At 42.0% G+C, this 17,570-nt stretch overlaps 1 protein-coding gene across 1 annotated transcript in view; it reads left to right on the forward strand.

Moving 5' to 3' along the window:
* Nucleotides 1-17,149, forward strand: part of lrrc4ba (leucine rich repeat containing 4Ba) — a 106,179-nt gene extending 89,030 nt beyond the window's left edge. Inside the window, exon 3 of the mRNA XM_061905613.1 lies at nt 14,966-17,149. Coding sequence (XP_061761597.1) covers nt 14,966-16,867 — 1,902 coding nt within the window. The 3' untranslated portion in view covers nt 16,868-17,149. The remainder of the gene's footprint in view (nt 1-14,965) is intronic.
* The last annotated feature ends 421 nt before the right edge of the window (nt 17,150-17,570 follow it).

Below are 17,570 nucleotides of genomic sequence, written 5' to 3' on the forward strand. Positions count from 1 at the left end.
TGCCGGTACTACAAGGGCAGTGCTTCTTTCCACTGTAAATTATAATATTTTAATCACGTTGACGTGTTTGTAATCAATTCTCTCGTCACAAACAAGTCAGCTTTTAATTGATGTAATCTGCAGGAAACAAACAACGTCGATATTTGACATGGCCTCTTAATTGTACACGTCTCATCGTGTTGTTTAAAGCTGCAAGTCGATAAGCCATGTGACTCGTCAGCACACGTACTGTATATTCACCTTAGTACACGCACACACACACACACGCACACAAACACACACACAATGGATGTTTTTAAATCACCGTCTGAATGAAAAAAAGCAAGTTTGGGATTTTAGGATTAACTTTTCAAAGCAGGTTACAGCTTTGAAACTCCACTTGTGACAGTAAAGTAAGCTGGAAGAAAGACAGACAAAAGAAAGACAAAAAAGTAAAGATTATTTAAACTTCTGCAGAATTTTTTTTTTTTGAATGGAGAGTAAGGTACTTTTCCGTGACGCCGTGCTGCTTGTTGTCTGCATCAGCAATTTTTTTGCCAAGTCCTGGCAAAGTTCTGGCAGCGAAGGAGTACGGTGGTTGCAGGATCGACATGTGGCGACGTTCAAACGCTACAAACTCAGAAGTGATCCAAAAACACACAAACGTCATAAAACACATGCGAGGAGGAAATGCTGCAACCGCATAAAAGCTGAAGGATCAAAAAGAAATGCTACATTTATGAAAAGTTGCCAGTGTCCAACACATAAAAAGCCCCAAAACAAGTAAATGATAGAAATTCTGTAAGTTCACATTAACAAAACAGGAGTTAGACGGATCTGAAATCATCCAATTTTTAAGATTTAAGATTAAATATTTCCATATTTTTTACAACCAAACAAACTAAACAAAAACAAATGTACATTTTTATGGAATTCGACTTTCTTCTGGGCACCATGATCATGTCTTCAAAGACCACGTCCTTCAGGTCTGGCGGTTGTTAGCTTAGCCAGAGGCGGGTAGAGTAGCCAGAAATTGTACTCAAGTAAGAGTACTGTTACTTTCGAGATTTATTACTCAAGTAAAAGTAAGGAGTAGTCACCCAAATATTTACTTGAGTAAAAGTAAAAAGTATGTTGTGAAAAAACTACTCAAGTACTGAGTAACTGATGAGTAACCTCATTACGGCAACAAATAATGCACAAAAACATAAAAATAGCAATGAGCAAATTCAGAGCCAGGAATATCTCTTAAGCAACTAAAACAATAATATACAGTATATTAAATAATAGTACATTAAAATAAAATAAAATAATGGCACATTGAGCCACAATAACTTAACAGCACCATAGCCTCAGTAGGCATTCATTGATTTGATTGATTGATTAAAACTTGTATTAGTAAATTGCACTGTACAGTACATATTCCGTACAATTTACCACTAAATGGTAACACCCCAATAAGTTTTTCAACGTTTATCAATTACTTAGTAAATGAGCAAGTCGAGGTGATCTACCTCATAAATATATATACATACACACACAAATCTCCTTCACATCGAGAGGAGCCAGATGAGGTGGTTTGGGCATCTGGTCAGGATGCCACCCGAACGCCTCCCTAGGGAGGTGTTTAGGGCACGTCTAACCGGTAGGAGGCCACGGGGAAGACCCAGGACACGTTGGGAAGACTATGTCTCCCGGCTGGCCTGGGAACGCCTCGGTATCCCCCGGGAAGAGCTAGACGAAGTGGCTGGGGAGAGGGAAGTCTGGGTTTCCCTGCTTAGGCTGTTGCCCCCGCGACCCGACCTCGGATAAGCGGAAGATGATGGATGGATGAATGGATGAACACACACACAAATCATTTATACACACACATATATAAATATATATATATATATATATATATATATATATATATATATACATTTATATATACAGTATATCATTTATATTTATTTATTTTGCCGTTTTTATTCACATGTTGAAGGTGTTTTAATGAATATACATGCATGTTTAACATATAGATTCCTATCTTTCATGAAGACAAGAATATAAGTTGGTGTATTACCTGATTCTGATGACTTGCAATGATTGGAATCAGACGTCCACGTTTTCAAATGGAGGAGAAAAAAAGTTCCTCTTTTCTGTCTAATACCACATGAAAGTCGTTGGTTCTTGGCATCTTATCTGTCCAGCTTCCATATTCGTTTTTATACACTTTACAAGAAATACATTGGCGGCAAACTCCATAGCTTGCTAGCTTGTTTGCGCTGGCTTTCGGAGACTCTTATTTTGTTAGCGCAGGGCGATGGAGCGGCACTTTTATTGTGAAGACAGGAACTGTGCGATCAGTCTTTAGGCTTTTGACGGGAAGTACGATTGAAATAAAAAGTGTCTTTTTTCCTTTACACTTGTGATTGATTGATTGAAACTTTTATTATTAGATTGCACAGTACAGTACATATTCCGTACCATTGACAACTAAATGGTAACACCCCAATACGTTTTTCAACTTGTTTAAGTTGGGTCATGTGACTGCCTGGTTCTGTTTGATTGGTCCAATGTCACCAGTGACTGCATGTGATTGGTGAAACGCAGGCATGCGTAGATTCTACTTTGAAGCTTTGTGATTAACCAAAACAAACATTAATAGATCGATAAAAAAGTAGCGAGTAGCGAGCTGAATGCAGATAAATGGAACAGAGTAAAAGTTGCGTTTCTTCTCTATAAATATACTCAAGTAAAAGTAAAAGTATGTAGCATAAAAACTACTCGCACAAGTACAAATTATCCCAAAAGTTACTCAAGTAAATGTAACGGAGTAAATGTAGCGCGTTTCTACCCACCTCTGAGCTTAGCTAACTTCCTGCATAGCCTGACTGACTTTTCTGTAGCTTGGCTAACTTCCTTTTCACTTGGTTAACTTCCAGGTAGCCTGGTTAATTAATTTCCTCGTAGCCTGGCTAACTAACATCCTGGTGCACCCTATAACTTCCTAGTAAACTAGATAACTTACTTCCTGATAAACTAATGTCTTAATAGACTGACTAACTTCCTGATAGCATGGCTAACTTCCTGGTAGCCCTTACAACTTCCTGGTAATCTGGTTTAAGTAATTTCTTGATAGCCAGGTTACCAGGAAGTCACATGGGCTAACTAATCTCTTTGTAACCTGGCTAACTATTTGGTAGCATGACTAATTTCCAAAGTTCAAAGGAGGACATTTGTATTTTTTATTGTAATTATTCTTATTTATATTATTACATTTTCATAGATAGAGCATTCAAAAAATCCTGATAGCCTGACTGACTTCCTGGTAGTCTTTATAACTTCCTGTTAACTTGGTTAAGTAATTTCCCGATAGCCCCTATAACTTCCTAGTAGCCAGACTAACTTCCTGGTAACCTGGCTAAATAATTACTTGTATCCTGGCTAACTTCCTTGTAGCCTTGCTAATTAACTTCCCGGTAAACTAATTTCCTAATAGACTGACCAACCTCATAATACACACACACACACACATATATACATATATATATACATATGTATAAACAGTATATATATGTATATGTGTATAAACAGTATATATATGTACAAACAATATATATATTTACATACAGTCTATATGTATAAATATCTATCTATCTATCTATATATATATATATATATATATATATATATATATATATATATATATATACACATACAGTCTATATATATATATATATATATATATATATATATATACCGTTTGGATGAAGAATCAATCGCAATCCTCACAAAAGTTTAAAACTACATCTTTTCTGCCATCTCGGGGATGTCAAAGTCAGCCAGCCTGTCGGTCCTTGGCCACGTTTGTTTACTACCATGTCAATTTTGGCAAGTTTAAGACGAAGTAGAAGCAGCCGCTGGCTCAGTGTCAACAATAGCAGCGTAAGCTAGCATTAGCTTACTGCTATCAATGTGCTGCTATAAGGGTCCGTCTGCGTTAGCGCTTATAATAACAAAATCACTCATATTTGGTTAATTTTCAGGTCACGACATGTAAAGGAAGTATTGCTGGTGGTTTCTGGATATTTTCAGAGGGTTTTAACGGGCGCAGTAAAGAACCATCCATATGTGGAATCAATTGTTAACGTTTAATTTACGATTTTAAAACATAAAAAAAGTCAGCCATATGTGTTCTTGTCTTACATAAGGCTTGTGAATTATAAACAGCCTATATCTTTCCAATCTTTGCATGTTTCCGGTATGACTTATATGATAATACGGTCAGAGTGCAGAAAAGTTACTCCAGTGACATAGAATCTACGGAAATTGCCAAAGGTATTTGGAGTCAATCAATCAATCAAAGTTTATTTAATCAAAAGTGTCTCAAAGGGCTGCACAAGCCACAACAAGATCCTCGGCTCAGATCCCACATCAAGGCAAGAAAAAACTCAACCCAATGGGTTACAATGAGAAACATTGGACTGAAAGGGTTCACAGAGATTGTTGGACGCTAAGTGTTCATTCAGCTGCTGTGCAACAATTTTTTCGAGGATTTTCGAGATAAAGGGAAGGTGGAACACCGGCCGGTAGTTTACCAAGACGTCAGGATCGAGGTTAGGTCTTTTGAGCAGAGGATGAATAACCACTTTTTTGAATGCTAGGGAAACAGTGCCAGAGGAAAGTGATACTTTTATATTATTTAGCACTGATGGTCCTAATATTACAAACAGCTCCTGGATAAGTTTCCCAGGAAGTGGGTCAAGCAGGGTCCATAATCAACATTTCTTTTTTCTTAGCGTTAAGATGCAAAAAGTTGCCGGACATCCATTGTTTAATTTCATTAAGACACGCCTCCAGGTGACTACAATCTGGCATGTTGGTCAACTTTAGGGACGTGTCGAGTTGGGTACCAGTGAAAGCTAACACTAAATTTCCGTAAGATGTTGCCTATAGCAGCATATGCACCCTGCAGCAGGCAGGGCCAAGCACCGAACCGCATATTACCTTAAAGTACCAGTAGAATGGAAAAACAAGTAACCTCTATATGGAATGGAAAAACAAGTAGCCTCTATATTGAAGTTATTATCAAATATATCTAATTCATGACTCCAAAAGGCTTCCAAAGTTTGCGAGTAAATAGCTATTATTAAAATGTTATCAATCCAATGAAAATTCCAAAGCCATTTTGAGAGTTTATGAGCAAGCCACTCACATGATCCTTGACATAGAGGTAGGAACCACAGATCCCTTCTCCATCAACAACACGAGGGAGAGGGGGGCAGAGGAGAAAGGAAAAGAAACGGCAGATCAACTGATCTAAAAAGGTTGTCTATTTAATGGCTAGAGTATACAAATGCGTTTTAAGGTGAGACTTAAATGCTTCTACTGAGGTAGCCTCTCTAACTTTTATCGGGAGGGCATTTCAGAGTACTGGAGCCAGAATATAAAACGCTCTATACGCAGACTTTTTTGGGGCTTTAGGAATCACTAATAAGCCGGAGTTCTTTGAACGCAGATTTCTTGCCGGGACATTAGGTACAATACAATCGGCAAGATAGGATGGAGCTAGACCGTGTAGTATTTTATACGTAAGTAGTAACACCTTAAAGTCACATCTTAAGTGCACAGGAAGCCAGTGCAGGTGAGCCAGTATAGGCGTAATGTGATCAAACTTTCTTGTTCACCAATTTAGAGTTCGGAAATCGGTTAAAAAATATATATGGTCTTTTTTCTGCACCATCAAGGTATATATTGACGCTTACAGAGGTCTGGTGATAATGTTCCCCTTCAAAGTGCACAGGAAGCCAGTGCAGGTGAGCCAGTACAGGCGTAATATAATCAAACTTTCTTGTTCTTGTCAAAAGTCTAGCAGCCGCATTTTGTACCAACTGTAATCTTTTAATGCTAGACATGGGGAGACCCGAAATTAATACGTTACAGTTATCGAGACGAGACGTAACGAACGCATGAATAATGATCTCAGCGTCGCTAGTGGACAAAATGGAACACATTTTAGCGATATTACGGAGATGAAAGAAGGCCGTTTTAGTCACACTCTTAATGTGTGACTCAAAGGAGAGAGTTGGGTCGAAGATAATACCCAGATTCTTTACAGAGTCGTCTTGTGTAATTGTAGAATGTTAAGGTGGTATTATTAAATAGATGTCGCTGTCTAGCAGGACCGATAATCAGCATTTCCGTTTCCTCAAAGTGATACGTTTATATTATTTAATACTGATGGTCCTTGTTAAGGCGACTTGTCCAGGGTACCCCGCCTTCCGTCCGATTGTAGCTGAGATGGGCTCCAGCACACCCCGCTACCCCGAAAGGGATAAGCGGTAGACAATTGATGGATGGATGCATGGATGGTCCTTGATCAGTTTCCCAGGAAGTGGGTCAAATAAACATGTTTGTTTTGTTCCAATTACACATTTTTAGTGGAATATTCAAAATGGCCGACTGAATTTGTGGCATTTTGTGATATTCAGATAGTATTTTTTTGTGGATTGCAAATACAATTAAATACAGTTTAATTGATAGAACAAAGCATACTTGCCAACCTTGAGACCTCCGTTTTTGGGAGGTGGGGGGTGGGGGGGCTTGGTCGGGGGTGGGACAGAGGGCGTGGTTGGGGGCGTGGTTATTTACAGCTGTTGTGTGCGCAGTTGTGCACTTCTGCGCTTTCTAAAGTAGATGTTATTGTCACATATGCATGATTGATTGATTGATTGAAACTTGTATTAGTAGATTGCACAGTACAGTATATATTCCGTACAATTGACCACTAAATGGTGACACCGCAATACGTTTTTCAACTTGTTTAAGTCGTTGTACAAATATATACTATCAGCATAATACAGTCATCACACAAGTTAATCATCATAGTACATCCATTGAATTATTTACAATCCGGGGGGTGGGATGAGGAGCTTTGGTTGATATCAGTACTTCAGTCATCAACAATTGCATCAACAGAGAAATGGACATTGAAACAGTGTAGGTGTGACTTAGTAGGATATGTACAGCCAGCAGAGAACATAGTGAGTTCAGATAGCATAAGAACAAGTATATACATTAGAAATACATTCTGTTATTTACATTAGGTTAATTAAAATCCGGGGAGATGGGATGTGAATGTAGGAGGATAAAGGGTTAAGTTGCCTGGAGGTGTTGTGCTGGTGCATGTACAGTAGATGGCAGTATTGTCCTTTTTAAGAGTGTCACATGCTGTTTACGGCAGACAAACTGCCTTACGGTAGAATGGTAGACGTAAACGTGACTGCTGTTGTTGTGTGTTGTTACTGCGCTGAGAGGACGTCAATGAAACTGCCTAACAATAAACCCACATAAGAAACCAAGAACTCGCCCTCGATCATTCTACAGTTATAACGACATTGGGCGGACACACTCTCAGACACGTCACTCAGGTCCTCATGGAGCTGGAGGGGGCGTGGCCTCCAGCTCCGCCTGAATTTCGGGAGAAAATTTGTCCCGGGAGGTTTTCAGGAGAGGAGCTGAATTTCGGGAGTCTCCCGGAAAATCCGGGTGGGTTGGCAAGTATGCAACAAAGTCAACTTGTTTTTTTAATGATACTGGCATTTTAACATACTATGAGGTCACATACCAAACTCGCAGCCTTTTTCTTTTGTGCTTGTTTTCGATCCTGCAGCGTTTATAAAATTGCAGCATTTTTAATTGGCAGCCATTCCCCCCCCCTTACTTGTGTTTTATAATGGTTTGAGATCATTTCATCACCCGCCTGTCCCTTAGGGGAGCGTTTAACAGCAGATCACCCGCACGTCCTCCAAATGATGAGCACCTTTAAAAATCTAACGAGCATCTCTTGGGACATCAGCTCGATCCAGCGGAGGACGCTTTGAGGGGACCCCAAAAAAAAGGAAAAAAAAGAAGACAATATTAGTTTTTCTTCTTAGTCGAAATTAAATTGCAATTTGCTCGCTTGCATCCTGCAGCGCCCTTTGAAATGATTCAAAACGCTAAAAATATTTTAACACCTGAAGGCATCCTAGATTCTCTGGCTTATTTTTTCCTTGGCTGAGTTTCCTCGCAGTCGAGCCTTCACAGGCCCCCCACCCACCACCACCCACTTCCTGCTCCACATTCGGAGGCGACGGTGGCACCTCTCCAGGAGAGTTGGTGTGTGTGTTTGTCACACCAAGCTTTGGCCGCGCACACACACACACACAAACACACACACACACACACACACACACACACACACACACACACACACACACACACACGCGCGCGCTCATATATATAACAGAGTGAAAGATTTAAGAGTCACCCAGTTGAACTTTAGCTTTACACTCGCTCAATTATTGACAATTACAAGCGTGTTACTGCAGCTTGTATTGCAAAGACAACACAGTGCAGCCAATAATAAAACCATAACAGACAACCAATTATTTTCTGTCCAATCAGAGCACTTGTTCTCATTAGGGTCTGAGCTGGAGCCTATCCCATCCAACACGTCACCAGGCAATGACAGGATACATAAAGATGAAATAAGGAAAGAGGTCGACTAAACATTGCTGGCACTTTTTCACATCACCATTATTTTCATTTTGTCAATAACGTTAAGTTAAAGTAAAGTACCAATGATTGTCACACACACTCTTAGTGTGGCGAAATTATTCTCTGCATTTGACCCATCACCCTTGATCACCCCCTGGGAGGTGAGGGGAGCAGTGGGCAGCAGCGGTGCCCCACCCGGGAATAATTTTTGTCAGGCTAGGACTTGGTCTTGGTTTGTTTTCCCAAGGTGCAAAGCGAATGGAGTGGAAACGGCGCGAAGGTAAAGACATCTTTATTTTAACACTAAAACTAAAAACAGGAACCAACAAAAAGCGCACAATGGCGGTACAAAAAACTGGGCTATGAAACAAAAGACTAGCACAAAGGCTATAAACTACAAACATGAAACAAAAACACTTGCGCAGTGGCATGAATAACAAAAACTTACGTGGACAAAATGGACAGCATTGCAAGGCATGAAGCAGATAATCGAGGGCGTGAATGAGGTGATGTTGCCAGACTGACTAGCTGGTAACTGTGGCTTAAATAATGAACATGATAAGTGAAAACAGGTGTGAGACAACACAGGTGAACAGATTGGTCTTCATGGTAACAAAACAGGGAGTGAAAAAAAAGGAACTAAGAGTCCAAAGGTCAATAGCACTTGGTATTCCTAGGCAGTCTCCCATCCAAGTACTAACCAGGCCAGACACTGCTTAGCTTCGAGAACAGATGAGATTGGGGATGCTAAGAGTAGTATGGCCATACAAGACTTATGATCAGACATGATAGATGAAAACTAAATCAGTTAGCATGGTAAAAAGACAAACAAGGGAATGTAAAACAGAACTAAATGTCCAAAAAACTAAACACAGCATGACCAAAACAAAACATGAACCATAGGCGTGACAATTTTTGGTGATTTAACCCCCAATTCCAACTCCTTGATGCTCAGGGAGGTATTGAGTCCCATTTTCATAGTCTTTGGTGTTACTCGGTCGGGATTTGAACAAACAACATGCCGATTTCAGGGCGGACACTCTAACCACTTGGTCACTGAGTAGGTTAAGAAAAACGCCCACCTCAGCAAATGCAATCGTCAAATTTGCACAACTGGCCGTGATGTGTTTGAGAAAAGTGAGAAAAATCCAAATTTGAGCGCTGATGCTCCTTTAGCTGAATTGTGAATGGTTACCTGAAATTCAGCGCAAGTAGTTACACGCGTGCTACCACGGATAAACTACGATTAATCGTGATCAATCAAACTTGAGAAGAGTAATTAATCCAAAGGAAAAAAAGTAATTGTTTGTCAGCAAAATTAGAAACACAAATATACCTTATTTTTCGGACTATAATATCCTTTCATTTTCTCAAAATTCGACAGTGCACATTATAACACCGTGCGCCTTATGTACGGAATAATTTAGTTTGTGCTTACCGGTCTCGAAGCTATTTTATTTGGTACATGGTGAAATGATAAGTGTGACCAGTAGATGGCAGTCACACATGAGAGATACGTGTAGACTGCAATATGAATCAAGTAAACAACACCAATATTTGATATGTTCCATGTATTGCACACGGCACTCAAATCTATCAAAATGTTTTAGTACGACTTTGGTAAGCTATGAAGCTGCACTGCTTGAAGGACTGTACTGCGCTTCAACATACGAGTATTACTATGGTGGGTGTATAAGGCAAGACATTATCTGGCGTTTTGTTTCACAATAATATGCAAAAGCAACTTTTCTTACCTTCTGGTACCTGCTTGTCTGTACTTGGGATCTGCATAAATCCTGAAAAATTGTGCGTGTCCGCCTTTGTAGTCTGTGCGTACACTGTAGTCAATAAGCTTCTTTTTTTTCTCTATCTTCTTGTTATGTGACATTCATCCTCCGCTGTTGCCATTTCTAATATAAAGTAGAGTAAAGTTCTTACCTTTATCTGTTAGTAAACTCGCCATGAAAGCGCTAAAACATGACGGTGTAGTGAGTTAAATCATTCACCCAAGGAACTTTAGTTATTAGAAAGTTCCGGTCTGACGGTTTTTCACGGGACACATTTCCGGCGTTGTTGTTTCACTAGTGAGCCACGGATGATGCTGCTCTGTTATTTATCTAAGTAAAGTCTGAACGTGATTAAAAGAGTTAGTTCCATCTTTTGACACTTCTTACACCCCCGTCCTTGCACGCTACACCGCTACAAAAAAGATGACAAGGAGAAGACGCTGCCGAAGGTGAGCCACATAAATAAGACAGAAACCGGCTTGAAAATGATCTGTAAAACATAATCCATGCAACATTTTGAACAAATAACCACAATTACATGTGTTTCGAATTTAGAAAAAAAATCATAATATGACCCCTTTAATGCGCCCTATGATCAGGTGTGCCTTTTGTATGAACATAAACTTGACTAGACCCGCTCATAGGCAGTGCACCTTATAATCCGGTGCGCTTTATAATCCGGTGCGCCCTATGGTCCGGAAAATATGGTACTTTTTTCTGTTGCTTATTTTTGTCATTTTTTTTAAATGTCAGAGAGAAAGCAACACTCGCTGCTAGTTAAGAAGAGCAATACGTACTTTCAGTCTCGCCAAATTACGTTTAACTCGATTTTCCGCTAGTCACATTTTTTGGAAAAGAAGTATAGCAAACTTCTTGTTTAACTCTGGTAATTGATTCCAGGCCTGACCGTGGTAAATTAATTTCCATAAAGTATTAATATATTTTCATAGTTAGAGCATTAAAAAAAATCCTAATTAACTTCCTGACAGAATGTTAACTTCCTGGGAGCCCTTATAACTTCCTGTTAACTTGGCTAACTAACTTCCTGGTAGCCTGACTGACTTCCTGGTAACCCTCGTTTAACTCTGGTACTTGTTTCCAGACCGGACCGTGGTAGATACATTTCTACAAAGTAGGAATTATAATTATTATCATTTATGTTATCATGAATAGAATATTGTTATAGTTGGAGCATTAAAAACGGTTTAAAAGCCTTTTTTTAAATACTTTTAACATTATGAAAACCCTTTAAACCAGGGGTGTCACACTCATTTTAGTTCAGAAGCCGCATTGAGGAAAATCTTTTCCCACGCGGGCCGGACTGATAAAATCATGGCATAATAATTTAAAAATAAAGACAACTTCAAAATTGTTTCCTATGTCCTGCTTAGAACAAGCACATTCTGAAAATTTACATATTGCAACACTTCAAGTAAGTTGAAAATTTTGAGGAAAAAATTGGTGCAAATTCAAAATACCATTAAGAACACAAAGAACCTATACTTTGTCACAGTGTTTTTACAAAGCCATTCAACTGTAAACACTTCCTGTTTAGCATTCATGTTGGCAGTTCACCATTAGAGCCGTGTTTGGAAAAACAACGCAGTATTTCCTCAAACCGCCACATGTGTGACATCCACAACTGCCACAACACATTCATTTATCATCATTCAAATATTACAATTATGATATAATCAAAAAAATATTCAAAATTACACCATAATAGGTAAATTAATGTTAACATAATTACAAACTTAATCAATGCGAACATAATAGATTTAAGCATAAACTAAAATAGAACAAACAACAATTGTAGAAACACACATTTTTACAATGAAGTTCAGGGTGCACATTGTGCCATCTTAAAATTGTGAGCATTGCATGGAATTCTAACTACAAAGATGATGCATCTTACCATGCATTTTACCATTAATTGATTAATGTGGACCCCGACTTAAACAAGTTGAAACACTCACAATGGCTTAGTGGTTAGAATGTCCGCCCTAGAATCGGTAGGTTGTGAGTTCAAACCCCGGCCGAGTCATACCAAAGACTATAAAATTGGGACCCATTACCTCCCTGCTTGACACTCAGCATCAAGGGGTGAAATTGGGGGTTAAATCACCAAAAATTATTCCCGGGCGCGGCACCACTGCTGCCGTTCACCCCCTCACCTGCCAGGGGGTGAACAAGGGGATGTGTCAAATGCAGAGGACAAATTTCACGACATCCTAGTGTGTGTGTGAAAATCATTGGTGCTTTAACTTTAACTTTAACTTAACTTATTCGGGTGATACCATTTAGTGGTCAATTGTACGGAATATGTACTGTACTGTGTAATCTACTAATACAAGTTTCAATCAATCAAAACCGGCTTCGTTACAACATTTAAAAATGATCTGATTATGATAACTGCTGTCTAGTTGTTTTGTCTTGTTTTATTATCGCATTTCTGAATCTCATTTGCAAGCATGATATTAAGTTGCAATTGCAGTTCGAAGGCCAGCATGTTAGACGGCAGGATTGTATGGTATGGCATGGTGAGTTGTTATGTTTTTTTTGTTGTGCCTTAAAAGTGTTAATACTGTAAGTATTGTACTTACCACACACCAGCGGTTTGATTGTAACGCGCATAAGAGTTCTTGTTTTTATTAGGAAATTTGGATGTGTTGAAATCGCCACGTAAAATCACTAATTAATGGCATGACAATAGCAAAGCCAAGTTAGCACAATTTTGGGAAAAACGGAGCCTTACTTTACTTATGTTTTTTTAAATCAATTTCTTTGTTGCCATTGAAAATCGCAACATTACCTGGAGGTAGTTTGGCTGACTTAGCGCTCAGTGCTGCTGGAGTGATCGCCAAGTGTTGAAGAGGTACAGTAACATGGCACTGTTGGATTTTACGTGAATCGTTGTCCGGTTTGAGTAACAGGATGCGGTCAGTGACAAAAAAAAAGTACCAGATTTGGTAGCCATACCTGTGCAGTAGTGCTTAGTTTTTTGCTGTAGCCAGGAAGTAGTCATTGCCATTAAGTGGAATGTGACAGTATTGTCTTTTGTTGGGTCCAATAAAGTGTTTGTATTGTGAATAGTGTACTTATTACACACCAGTTTTCATTACCAAATTTGGAGGTGTTGAAATCGCCATGTAAAATCGCTAATGTCAATAGCATGTCACTGTAAATTAGCATTAGCTTTGCAGCGCTTTCTGTCTGGCATGGTTGCTTTGTTAGCATGGAAAATTACAACCTCACTTAAAAGGAAGTCCGACCTGGCGTAGGGAGCAGAAATATGTTACCTGGCACATGGCTCGCTGAAAACAAGCTATTCATACACTTAGGTAAAACGGAATCCATCCTATTTGGGTCCCAAATCAACCTTAAGAAAGTCAGTGACTTCACTATAAAAGTGGGTGACATTGTTATCACCAGGAAAGATGAGATCACCTACCTAGGTTCCATTCTAGAGGCTAATCTTTCCTGTGATAAAATGGCAACCAAGATAATCAAAAAGGTCAACCAGAGAACGAGATTCCTCTACAGAATCTCCTCTCTAGTCAACAAAAGCACTTTGAAGATTCTAGCGGGAACTCTCATTCAACCCTTTTTCGATTACGCTTGCACCTCCTGGTACCCCACTACCTCCAAAACCCTCAGATATAGACTCCAAACATCCCAGAACAAGCTAGTCAGGTTACTTTTAGACCTCCACCCCAGATCACACCTCACTCCAACCCACTTCTCCAAAGTGGGCTGGCTCAGGGTGGAGGACAGAGTCAAACAACTTGCACTGAGCCTAGTCTATAAAATCTGCTACACCTCCCCGATACTGAAGTACATGTCAAACTACTTCCTTAACGTAAATGACAGCCACAACCACACCAGGGGGAGCTCCACAAACCACGTTAAACCCAGATTCTGATCTAACAAAGGTCTTAATTAATTTTCTTTCTATGCCACATCAATGTGGAATGCACTCCCAACAGGTGTAAAAGTAAGTTCATCTCTATATTCCTTCAAAACCGCTCTAAAACAACACCTCCAGGCAACTTCAACCCTTTACTAATACCCTCCTCTATTCACATCCCATCTCCCCGGATTGTAAATAATCTAATGTAAATAATCAAATGTACTTCTAATGTATTTACTTGCTCTTATGCTATCTGAACTCACTATGTTCTCTGCTGGCTGTACTTATCCTACCAAGTAAGACCTACACTGTTTCAATGTACATTTCTCTGTTTATGCAATTGTTGTTGACTGAAGTACTGATATCAACCAAAGCTCCTCATCCCACCCCCCGGATTGTAAATAATGTAAATAATTCAAAGTATATACTATGATGATTAACCTTTGTGATGACTGTATTATGCTGATAGTATATGTTTGTACCATGAATTGATTAACGTGGACCCCGACTTAAACAAGTTGAAAAACTTATTCGGGTGTTACCATTTTGTGGTCAATTGCACGGAATATGTACTGAACTGTGCAATCTACTAATAAAAGTATCAATCAATCAATCGATCAATCAATACTGTTTGACCGAGGGAATTCAGTCGGTGCCTACAACATCAAAGTACCGAATTCAGTACACATCCCTAAAATGGATGCCCAAAAGTAAAAGTGTGCGTAGTCTTTAGAAATTAACGTTGCGTTCTTTCCCCCCACAGGTCATCAAGTCAGACACCTTCAAGCACCTGAGGCACCTGGAGATCTTGCAGCTTTCCAAGAATCAGATCCGTCAGATAGAAGTGGGCGCGTTCAATGGCCTCCCCAACCTCAACACGCTGGAGCTGTTCGACAACCGCCTCACGTTGGTGCCGTCGCACGCCTTCGAGTACCTCAGCAAGCTGCGCGAGCTGTGGCTGCGCAACAACCCCATCGAGACGCTGCCGGGCTACGCCTTCCACCGCGTGCCCTCGCTGCGGCGCCTGGACCTGGGCGAGCTCAAAAAGCTGGATTTCATCTCGGACGCCGCCTTCGTGGGCCTGGTCAACCTGCGCTACCTGAACCTGGGCATGTGCGGCCTGAAAGACATCCCCAAGCTGACGGCGCTAGTGCGTCTGGAGGAGCTAGAGCTGTCGGGCAACCGCCTGGAGATCATTCGACCCGGCTCCTTCCAGGGCCTGGTGGCCCTGCGGAAGCTGTGGCTTATGCACTCGCAGGTGTCGGTCATCGAGCGCAACGCCTTTGATGACCTTAAGAGCCTGGAGGAGCTCAACCTGTCGCACAACTCGCTGCACTCGCTGCCGCACGACCTCTTCACGCCGCTGCACCAGCTGGAGCGCGTGCACCTCAACCACAATCCGTGGGTGTGCAACTGCGACGTGCTGTGGCTCAGCTGGTGGCTGAAGGAGACGGTGCCCAGCAACACCACCTGCTGCGCCCGCTGCCACGCCCCGCCCTTCTTAAAGGGCAAGTACATCGGCGAACTGGACCAGAGCCACTTCACCTGCTACGCGCCCGTCATCGTGGAGCCACCCACCGACCTCAACGTGACCGAGGGCATGGCCGCCGAGCTCAAGTGTCGCACCAGCACCTCCACGACGTCGGTCAACTGGATCACGCCCAACGGCACGCTGATGACGCATGGCTCGTACCGCGTGCGCATCTCGGTGCTGCACGACGGCACGCTCAACTTCACCAACGTGACGCTGCGCGACACGGGCCAGTACACCTGCATGGTGACCAACGCCGCCGGCAACACCACCGCCACCGCCGTCCTCAATGTCACCGCCGCCGACGTCAGCGTCAACTACACCTACTTCACCACCGTCACTGTGGAAACCGTGGAGACGCCCGGGGAGGAGGAGTCGGCTTTGGTGGCCATCAACCAGACCTTCATCCGGGTCCTCCCCGGCCCCACGCCCTCGGGGCACCTGTGGCCGGACGGCGCACCAACCACCGCCTCCTCGCTGTCCATCGACTGGTCCTCCTCGTCGCCCCGCGCCACCCGCCCCACCTTCACCGTGCCCATCACCGAGCCGGGCTTCTCAGGCCTGGACGACGTGATGAAGACCACCAAGATCATCATCGGCTGCTTCGTAGCCATCACCTTCATGGCGGCCGTGATGCTGGTGGTCTTCTACAAGTTGAGGAAGCAGCACCAGCTGCACAAGCACCACGGCCCCGCCCGCGCCATCGAGATCATCAACGTGGAAGACGAGCTAGGGGGCGGCTCCGCCGGCAGGGGCGGCGGAATCTCAGGTGGCTCTTGCAGCGGGATCGGCGGCAGCCAGAGTCTGCGGCGGCACCACTCGGACGTGGTCAACCTGCCCAGCCTGACCCGGTCCGAGCACCTCAGCTACTACAAGACCCACCACTTCAACAACAACATGGTGGGTCTGGGCATGGGCCTCAACAACAACAACAACCCCCTGCCGTGCTCTCAGAACATGACCATGTCCTGCTCCCAGGTGCCCGGCGGCGCCACCGGCACGCTGCCCACGCCGGTGCCGCTCCCTCAGCTCAGCCTGCACAGCTCTCTGAAGGGCCTCATGGCCAAAGGGCAGAACGAGCCGCTGCTCTTCAAGAGCGGCTCCAAGGAGAACGTGCAAGAAACTCAAATCTGAGCACACCTGGAGCAAGTAGGTCCTAGGTGGGGAGTGTGCAGACTAGCGGGAGTGAGTAGCCGGCACGGCGGCGGCTGGCACGCGCCGCTCAGGTGACAACCAGCTCTCGTCTTTGCCAAAGTCCCGAATCAAGCCAACACAGCGGAAGCTTTTTTCTACGAATGTGGAATATTTCTACGTCGTGCTGGGTTTTCCCGCCGGAACGTCACAAGGAAGTCCAACTTCGTGGACAAACCGGATTTACAAAGTAGGGAAAAAAAGGGACTGAAAGTACATATTATATATACCGTAAATATATTTTCACCGGAAGAAATAAATTATAAAGAGTCTTTATGGAGCGTTTAGAAGATGTGAAGAATATATTTAAAGATGTTTTTCAAGAAGGCCGCTCCATCCAAACTCAATCCTTTTCTTTTTGTAGCCACAAAGGTTTGGTGGCACAAACAGGGTCAGGGGCAGAGTGCTGTGTAGCATCAATAATAACAATAAAGATAATAATAATAATAATAATAAAAAGAAGAAGAAGCATCCTAATGAGAATAACAAAGCTCACAGTGTACATATTCCTAAAAAAAGCTGCTCCCTAATCACAAGCGTTCACGTTAGCGTTAGCATCATGGTTGTTATGATCACGACTTTTCTTTTCTTTTTACGCCGATGTTGTTGTTTTTGTTTGTTTGTTTGTTTTTTTATACTGATCCGT

The sequence above is a fragment of the Nerophis ophidion genome, linkage group LG07 (assembly GCF_033978795.1).
Source record: "Nerophis ophidion isolate RoL-2023_Sa linkage group LG07, RoL_Noph_v1.0, whole genome shotgun sequence".
Lineage (NCBI taxonomy): Eukaryota > Metazoa > Chordata > Actinopteri > Syngnathiformes > Syngnathidae > Nerophis > Nerophis ophidion.